Raw genomic sequence first — 10,000 nt, 5'->3', positions numbered from 1 at the left:
CACACACACACACACACACACACACACACACACACACACACACACACACACACAGTGTTACCTTCAGAGACGTAGGAGAACGGCTTGTTTCTAACCGACAGCAACGTCAGCAGGTTGAAGAAAAGAGCGACGAAAGTCCCCACCAGAAGACGACCGCTGTATATACACACACACACACACACACACACACACACACAAGTGAGCGGATGATGAACTCACAGTGGAATCTTTACTGGATAATAGTGAAGAAGAGAACGTCTCAAGAACCTCCCAATGTTTTCCACTGAAGAGTTCACAGATGTTCTACAGATGTGAGGAAGAGAACTGAGGAGTTACCGACCGCGCACCGCGCGCACGCACGCACGCACGCTAATCATGAGGGACAATCCATTTAAGAGCCTAAAATTTGGTCCAAACAATCAGCGGGGGGCGATGAGGAGCAGCCCAACAGAGACATTCACTGGATGACCCCCCCCCCCCCACCCCCCGGTAACAGATTAAAGAGAGCGAGGGAGGACGAGTATGTCTGTCGCCCCGCCCAGCAGACACCTGTCCCTCCAGTTAGCCGCCGTCTTTCAGGCCGTCCAATCGCATCCATCCAAACAGGAAGTAGGGGTGGGGTGGGGGGTGGGGGGGTGTAATCTCATCACAGGAGACAGGTTTAAGACTCACTGTGTTTTAGGTTATAAAAGCCATCACTAATCTGTTTTATAATGGGGGGGGGGGGGGCAGAATCTGACAAACCAAACGGTGCATTCATTGACTCTCCGACGCTTCAGCGCTTTCAATGATAATCCAGCTAATCCCAATCTGTATTTATTCATGTGTTGTGAAAACAAACAGAGACGACCTCACAGGGACGATGTCTTTACTGAATCAGTGTCTTTAATGGGAACTCATCCTGTGTGTGTGTGTGTGTGTGTGTGTGTGTGTGTGTGTGTGTGTGTGTGTGTGTGTGTGTGTGTGTGTGTGTGTGTGTGTGTGTGTGTGTGTGTGTGTGTGTGTGGAGGGGGGGTTAATACTCACGTATGGACCTCGGGCTGCTCCATGAAGCGCTCAACACTAACAAAACAGAAACAGACACAGTCAACAACAGCAGTCGTGTGTGTGTGTGTGTGTGTGTGTGTGTGTGTGTGTGTGTGTGTGTGTGTGTGTGTGTGTGTGTGTGTGTGTGTGTGTGTGTGTGTGTGTGTGTGTGTGTGTGTCAGTGAGCTGCAGAGGCACTGATGGAAACAAATGAAATGAATGAAAGGAGACAAGGAGTGAACAAGCGGCCAGAGAAAACAGGAAATACATTAACACACGTCAAGATCTCACACACACACACACACACACACACACACACACACACACACACACACACACACACACACACACACACACACACACACACACACACACACACACACACACACACTCAGAGTTCAGACCTGTTAGCGTCACATTAAAGAAACTGTCATACAGAGATTAAATCTTTTCCTTTTATGGCTGTTAGAAGTGATACTGAGGTTAAACTACTTACGTATCCATGACGATTCAAGTAAAAAGTAGGTGTTTTTTTTCAGAAAAGTTTTGGATTTACACAGCAAGGTTTTGAAAACAATGTCTGTTTACATGGAAACAGCAGAAACACTAAAACCTACGTAGTTATCCTGTTGGGCCACTAGTTGGTGCTGTTTGAGTACAAGAACAATGAGCTCTAAACATTAACACTGGTAGAACACGGACATTCTAGTTGGATTCTTATTACAGTGACTGTCAAAATAAAAGTACCAAGTTGGATTGTTATTACGGTGACTGTCAAAATAAAAGTACCAAGTCCAGAAGAATATAGACTGGGAGTCATGACATCGCGGAGGAAACTTTGTTCTGATTGGCTGTACTGAGCATGTGCAGAAGAACTAGTGACTACGTCCATCTGCAGCCAACCAGGAGACGGAGCCAAAGCGTTTACAGAAAGTAGAAATTCTGACCGTTTACACGACAACGAAGTCAGTGCGTTTTCGAAAAGTTCCGCCTGGGAAGCCATTTTCAAAATATGTTTTCAGTGGCTCCGAGCATCGCTGTCATGTAAGCGGACGGCAAAAACGCAAACAAGAAAGTAGTGTCGTCACCTGAAATCGTTGCCGTGTAAACGGGCCTCACACCAACTTTACTTCCTCATTTCAGTCCTTCTCCATTAACGTTGATCAGAAGGAAGCAAAGGCCCCCAGAACCTCCATCGTCCTGCAGAGGAGGCCCGCCTCCACGCTGAACAACCAGCAAACTGCACTGTGTGTGTGTGTGTGTGTGTGTGTGTGTGTGTGTGTGTGTGTGTGTGTGTGTGTGTGTGTGTGTGTGTGTGTGTGTGTGTGTGTGTGTGTGTGTGTGTGTGTGTGTGTGTCTTTAGCCCCTCCCTTCCCTGAGAAGTGACCGCGAGACAACCCCACAGTGGGCACCTGGAGGTGTGTGTGTTACAATGACAGACAGGGCGGTGACATTCCCGCAGCCCTGCAAAATTCAGCATTTCACACCCGCAAACACACACACACACACACACACACACACACACACACACACACACACACACACACACACACACACACCCCCCCCTTAAAGCGAGGCTGTGTGTTCAGACAGGAGGTTGTCAGAAACTCTCCCAGTGTGTCGAACTGATTGGATTTCACTTGATAAATTGGGGCAAAATCAATCTGAAAAGTACGTTCTTTCCACGCGGTTTCTTTTATATCATCATTATAAAAAAAAAAAATCGAAGAGTACTTTTATTAAGTTACCTTTCCAAAATATTCTCCTCAGTGTCTTTAAATTAGGTCCCGTTTACACAACGATGGGACTGTTGGGGCCCCGAGTCCTCGAAGTAATTCAAAAATAAAGTGTTCCCAGTCGACGTCCATGCGGAACACCTCGTGTTAATGAGTGGATTTGAAGGACATGTTCTTATTAATCAGAAATTTAAAAACAGTTTTAGCAGCAGTTGTGCTTGCAGAGGGTTGAAAGGAAACGGGTAATTTTCTGAGCGTTTGAGGTTCGGCCAGTCAAGAATATGAAGAAACAGATTTATCGTGTTGGGCCTTGACAGAGGACGCACGCACACACACACACACACACACACACGCACACACACACACTTTAGAGTAGTTTCAGAGTGTAGAATACAATAAATCCAGGCTGGTCATACAAAACAAGTGCAGGTCCAATTACTGCATTTTCTGAATGGTTTTCCTGGTGAGCAGGACACACACATGCGCGCGCACACACACATGCGCGCACACACACATGCGCGCACACACACACACGCACACACACACATGCACACACGCACACACACACGAGAGACAAAAGACAGAAACAACTGGAAATGTTTTGTGTTGTGCTGCTTTGGCAATATTAATTCTGTTGTGGTCGAGGCACAAAAATAATTGAAATTTTAATCGATGACGACAGAAGCTCAGAGACTCGGGACGTTGAAAGGTTTGGACTCGCCTTGAAACGGAGGTTCTGCCCACCGACACAAAAATATTCCGGTTTCTCGCTGGTTTCATGCGACGTCGTCCTGTTTTGGCTTGTTGGGTTTTAGTTCAGGACATGTTTGCGAAAGTGTCTCGTTATAGCGTTAGAATAAGTTTGGGCTGAATTCACACCAGATGTTTACAAGTCCTGAACTTATCTAAACTGGTTTCGTGCTTTAGGTGGAGGTATAATCTTTTAAGTTGAGGTTCCAGTGGTGCAGACAGCCACAACCAGCCAGCAACACTTGGTTTATTCCACCTTTTGGTCCGATCAAGGCTACCGTACTTTCTGGAGTATAAGCCTCTACTTTATTCACACACATTGAACCCTGCGGCTCAAACAATTCATGGATTTTTACTGGTTAATGAGCTTCGTGTCACCAATTAATGGGTGATGCGTTCAGGTGCATCACGTAACTCCAACCTCGCTTCTTGTTTTTCTTTTTTTCTTCTTTGTTTTTCAATAATCTGGACATTACAGTAGTTCTGGACTGGGTTCAGACCGGGTTAGTTAGCTTTGGTCTGGATCTAGGCTGGGTTTTGTTGTTGGATTTTAGGTTTAAAAGATAAAAAAGAGAGAGCTTGAGTTTGGGACCCGCTTGAGTTGAACTTTGTCTGGATGAGGAACCTGAACTGAAAGGAATCCAGAACTCAGCTCTGACTGATCTCGTCCACACGGTGAAATCTTCAGGTGTGCTTCGTGTGTGTGTGCGTGCGCTGTACACACCTTTCCTTCAGGATGAACAAAGCTCCCAGCTGGACCAGCACTGTGGAGGCGAACACCGCCAACACCTCCAGCCTCTCAAACCTGCGGAGGGAGAAGACACTGTGAGTCCGCCCCGGGGAACCCCCGGTTCGAACCCGACTGGAGGCGGCTCGGACGCAAACGTCAGCCGTCGCCTTCAATCAGGTTCCGAGCGTCCCGGATCCCGCGGTCGAGTCTTTAACCGGCCAGCGGGAGGCGGACGGCGTTCAGTGGGAGCGGCTGCTGACCTCCTGACCCCGCAGCGTGGCCATGGGGTCGACGCGCCGCGGTGCGTCTGGGATGAGCAGCTTTGTCTCAGCGGGCCGTCTGGCAGGTTCACCGGTTAAAGCCCGGGCTGGCTGTCGGTTATCTCATGGCCTCGGGTACATGATGTGCACTGAGGATTAATGCGGGAAAAGACGCGGCGGAACACACAAGACGAGGCGAGTGACGGTGGCATGAGCTCACGGGAAAAATCCAAAAGCTCAGGGAGCATTACGCTCCATTTATATTCACCTTTTTAAGCTTCTGTTTCCGAACACAACGTTGATGTAATCGGCATTTTCAAACTGGCGTCTATTCGGGACAGATAGTTTTTGTAAAGGCGGCACGTCGTTGAAACGCTCAGGTTTCCAGGCTGGCGTTGGTTTGAGTGACGCGAGACTCTGTGACGTATTCTCGATATGTTTTACCCCGGGGGACCCGTATGGAGGAGACCCACTGGCTGAAATTGTTATTTTCAATGTGGTGTTCCGCAGGGATGTTTGCTGGTACGACTGAGGTTTTCTATTCACACCAAGGACTTTCTCATTTTGTCGAAAATATGTTGCCTATAACCCAGTGGTGGTGTTTCCACAGGGATGTACACGGCAACCACTCTAGTTTTCCATGAATCATTTTGATATCAGAGTGTATTCTGGACGGTCAAAGCGGGTTAGTTTTAGTAATGCACACATGGTACCCGCCATGGAACTTTAAAAAGCTGCTCGTTGTAACATTTTGTGAAATAGAATTTCAAATGAGCGAGTTTGTTCTTCCATGTGACGCGAGAGTGACGATACAAAGACTGAACTGCACTACGGGGGGAAAAAACATGAATGAGTAAAGAATGTTAATGTGATAGTATTACAGATTAGTGGGAGAGGCACAAGATTATAGAGATTATATACTGGTAGAATGTAATCTGTAGGCATCGAGGATATGTATGTGTGTAAGAATGAAACAGACCATTTGCCCGACCACTGATCCCATGAGCAGACACCTGTAGGTTAATAGGTGGTGGCCTCTACTTGTAACACCCCCCCCCCCCCCCCCACACACACACACACACACACGCCTAATAGCACTGCTCTTGGCGCTGCTTGAAGGTAATGTAAGCAGCCTGCTGACAAACATCAAAGCCACGGTTTATTGATACCAATGTGTACAACGTGTGTACAACGTGTGTTCAACGTGTGTTCAACGTGTGTTCAACGTGTGTTCAACGTGTGTTCAACGTGTGTTCAACGTGTGTTCAACGTGTGTTTAACGTGTGTTTAACGTGTTCAACGTGTGTTCAGCGTGTGTTTAGCGTGTGTTTAACGTGTGTTCAACGTGTGTTCAACGTGTGTTCAGCGTGTGTTCAGCGTGTGTTCAGCGTGTGTTCAACGTGTGTTTAACGTGTGTTTAACGTGTGTTTAACGTGTGTTTAACGTGTGTTTAACGTGTGTTTAACGTGTGTTTAACGTGTGTTTAACGTGTGTTTAACGTGTGTTTAACGTGTGTTTAACGTGTGTTCAACGTGTGTTCAACGTGTGTTCAACGTGTTTAACGTGTGTTTAGCGTGTGTTTAACGTGTTTAACGCGTGTTCAACGTGTGTTTAGCGTGTGTTTAGCGTGTGTTTAGCGTGTGTTTAGCGTGTGTTTAGCGTGTGTTTAGCGTGTGTTTAACGTGTGTTTAACGTGTGTTTAACGTGTGTTTAACGTGTGTTTAACGTGTGTTTAACGTGTGTTTAACGTGTGTTTAACGTGTGTTTAACGTGTGTTTAACGTGTGTTCAACGTGTGTTCAACGTGTGTTCAACGTGTGCAGCGTGTGTACAACGTGTGTTCAACGTGTGTTTAGCGTGTGTTTAACGCGTGTTCAACGTGTGTTTAGCGTGTGTTCAACGTGTGTTCAACGTGTGTACAACGTGTGCAGCGTGTGTACAACGTGTATTCAACGTGTTTAACGTGTGTTTAGCGTGTGTTTAACGCGTGTTCAACGTGTGTTTAGCGTGTGTTCAACGTGTGTTCGTGTGTTCAACGTGTGTTCAACGTGTGCAGCGTGTGTACAACGTGTGTTCAACGTGTTTAACGTGTGTTTAGCGTGTTTAACGTGTGTTTAGCGTGTGTTTAACGTGTGTTTAACGTGTGTTTAGCGTGTGATGTTTTCGGCGTCCGCAGTCTGAACGTGTTGGTGTGCGACACGTTGTGGGTGTCAGAGACAAAGTGAGCGACGTTTTCCTGGCAGTGATTAATCAGCGGCCTGCCGTCTGCTGACGGGATGTTTTGGGGGAAAACTGAATTAGTGGCTGTCTTCTGGTATTGTGTTTGACAGAGCTGTCAGAGCGCAGCGTCGCCGCGGCAACGCCTCGCTGACAGCAGCGCTATTAATATTTTTAATTGTTTCTATACACTGAGTCTTATAAAGCTGCTGTCTGCTTCTTGATCACACGCACGCACACGCACACACGATACAATAACTCAGCCTATGAGCAGGTCATGTCACACTGGAGTAACTAGTAAAGTACCTGCAGTAACTAGTGAAGTACCTGCAGTAACTTGTGAAGTAGCTGCAGTAACTCGTGAAGTAGCTGCAGTAACTCGTGAAGTAGCTGCAGTAAGTAGCAAAGTAGTTGCAGTAACTCGTGAAGTAGCTGCAGAAAGTATTGAAGTACTTGCAGTACGTCTCCTCTGTCAGGTGTGTTTGTGTCTGGGCTTCTCGCCCACGTTATGAGGAGCTGAACTCACCCGAAGGAGTAGACCTGACTGGGCTTCTTCATGGTCACCCAGGAACTGATGAGACAGGTGATCAAACTGAGGAAGAGGAGGAGGAGGAGGAGGAGGAGGAAGGACGTCAGTGAGTGACGGAGGACGGGGGAGGACAGACGAGTCACAGACCGATCTGAAGAGTCAGTGAAGGACTCAACAAACAAACTCAAGAGGTCACCCACAGTTCACCGGCTCCTCGGTCATCAAAACACAACAACGCCAGGAAATATCCTTCCAAAATAAAAAATATAGAAGCTTTAAATAACAAAGCTTTTGTTTTCCTACCAGAACTCATAATTATTACAATTAAAATACAAAAAATACCTCAAATGTTTCAGTTCCTATGAAAATAGAAATGACTGAAAATACAAAACGTTTATGATATTCGTAGTTTTTGAGAATGAAATACTGCAAAGAAAGTTTATTGGTTCTGTAAATTTGCTTCGTGTTAAAATAAGAAGTATATCATCTCCCCCAGCAGGCGCCATTACACACAGGGGGGGGACGAGGCTCTCGGTAGAGCAATCTCAGCAGAACAGCGGAGGTTCCTGATATGTTCTCCGCTGCACTAAATCACAGCGGACACAGTGGACGGCAGGAACCCAGTGGGGGGCGGAGGACACTCACCTGAACAGGTCGAAGATGGTCAGGTACGTGTAGGCAGTCAAAGCTGAAAGACACAAACAGGACTGTGAGAACAGAAACGCTGCTGGACCAGGATTATCTGGACATGGAGGAATAAATGTCTCGTCGACTTTCTTCTTCCTTCTGGAGGCGAGAGGACATGACAGGAAGCCAGAGACTCGATATGAAACCAGCAACACAATAACGTCTAATACTTTAGTCAACTGGCCGCGTGCCTCCCTGACCTGTGACCTGACGGAGACCTGATGGAGACCTGACCTGTAACCTGATGGAGACCTGATGGAGACCTGACCTGTGACCTGACGGAGACCTGACCAGTAACCTGATAGAGACCTGATGGAGACCTGACCTGTAACCTGATGGAGACCTGATGGAGACCTGACGGAGACCTGATGGAGTCCTGACCAGTAACCTGATGGAGACCTGATGGAGACCTGACCTGTAACCTGATGGAGACCTGACAGAGACCTGATGGAGACCTGATGGGGACCTGACCTGTGACCTGACGGAGACCTGACCTGTAACCTGATGGAGACCTGACCTGTGACCTGACAGAGACCTGATGGAGACCTGACGGTGACCTGATGTTGACCTGACGGTGACCTGACGGAGACCTGACCTGTGACCTGACGGTGACCTGACGTTGACCTGACCTGTAACCTGATGGAGACCTGATGTTGACCTGACGGTGACCTGACCTGTAACCTGACGGAGACTTGACGGTGACCTGACCTGTAACCTGACGGAGACCTGATGTTGACCTGACGGTGGCCTGACGGAGACCTGACCTGTAACCTGACGGAGACCTGATGTTGACCTGACCTGTGACCTGACGGAGACCTGACCTGTAACCTGACGGAGACCTGACCTGTAACCTGACGGAGACTTGACGGTGACCTGACCTGTGACCTGACGGAGACCTGATGTTGACCTGACGGTGACCTGACCTGTGACCATCACTATGGAACATGCTGGTTGGTTGGGACTGAATGTCTGTGTGAAGAGACGAGCTGTTCTAACATGTCCACCACTTTGTCCCGTGTGAAACGTGTCTCGGGGTTTACATCAGACGAAAGGTCGCTCCTTGAATGTTGAACGGAGACGGGAGCAGGAAGGAAACTTGTTTCCGACTGCAGAAGATTAGAACAGTTCTGTTGAAATCAGTGGAAAACTTCAAATTCGCGACTATGGGGAGCGTTCTGCTGGAAAAGCCTCATAAGATTTTTTAAAAACACCGGCGCCACATATTCTGGTTCTGTCCAGTACCGTTAGAGGTTTATAAAATCAATCAGGGGATATTTATGACAGGCGTTCCATTGAATCCCATTCACTTCCATGTAGGAAGGCCATCACAAGGAAGTGGAAGAAACTAGAAGAACCAATGAGGGGATTGATATGATTCAGGATGTTTTAAAGATGGAAAGAATCACAAGCAAAAAAAGAAGAGTGTTCTTAAAAAGATGGACCAGGTATGTTGAACCAGGACGTTAAAGGCTATGGCTCTTCTCTCAGGTTCTTTACAGGTTTACTTCTTTTTTTCAAGTTTTCTTTGTCAATATCACAAAGGTGCACTCATGTTCTAGGGAGTGTAGTTCTTTAGTCGCAAGGTTTTAGAAAGAGTGTGTATTATAATATGGTGGACGGACCAGGCATTCATCTCCGTACTATTTATATCGTGTTTGGATGTTCTGTGTCGATTCAACCGTGATGTTCATGAATGGAAGTCGAAGGCAAAACGTTCCGTTGAGAATTATGTGAACCATGGAGAATACCGATAAAAACAAATTAGGAAAAAAAAAGAAATAAAAACCACCGCCTCCAAATACTACGTTCCATCGTTAACGCAACATTCAACTGTTTACGCTACGTTCTACCGTTAAACACTACGTTCCACCATTAACAAAAGCTACGTTCTACTGTTAACAAACACTACGTTCCACCGTAAACGCTATGTTCCACTTCCTCCAAACGCTCCGTTCTATCGTTAACGATACGTTCCACAGCCTCCAAACACTATGTTCTACCGTTAACAAACTCTATGTTCCATTGCCTCCAAACACTACGTTCCACCATTAACAAACACTACGTTC

General features: G+C 46.9%; 1 protein-coding gene across 2 annotated transcripts in view; it reads right to left on the bottom strand.

The window, feature by feature from the left end:
- The window catches only part of slc30a6 (solute carrier family 30 member 6), a 47,668-nt gene that overhangs the window by 15,474 nt on the left and 22,194 nt on the right, over positions 1–10,000 (bottom strand). For both annotated transcript variants that reach the window (XM_080482365.1, XM_080482364.1), the window contains 5 exons: positions 7,893–7,935; positions 7,245–7,310; positions 4,237–4,317; positions 1,027–1,062; positions 62–156 (listed from right to left, as the gene is read on the bottom strand). In XM_080482365.1, the coding sequence (XP_080338491.1) occupies positions 62–156; positions 1,027–1,062; positions 4,237–4,317; positions 7,245–7,310; positions 7,893–7,935 (321 nt within the window). The remainder of the gene's footprint in view (positions 1–61; positions 157–1,026; positions 1,063–4,236; positions 4,318–7,244; positions 7,311–7,892; positions 7,936–10,000) is intronic.

The sequence above is a fragment of the Lipophrys pholis genome (assembly GCF_963383615.2).
Source record: "Lipophrys pholis genome assembly, chromosome: 15".
Taxonomy (NCBI): Eukaryota; Metazoa; Chordata; class Actinopteri; order Blenniiformes; family Blenniidae; genus Lipophrys; species Lipophrys pholis.
This window is presented reverse-complemented; position numbering and strand designations above follow the sequence as displayed.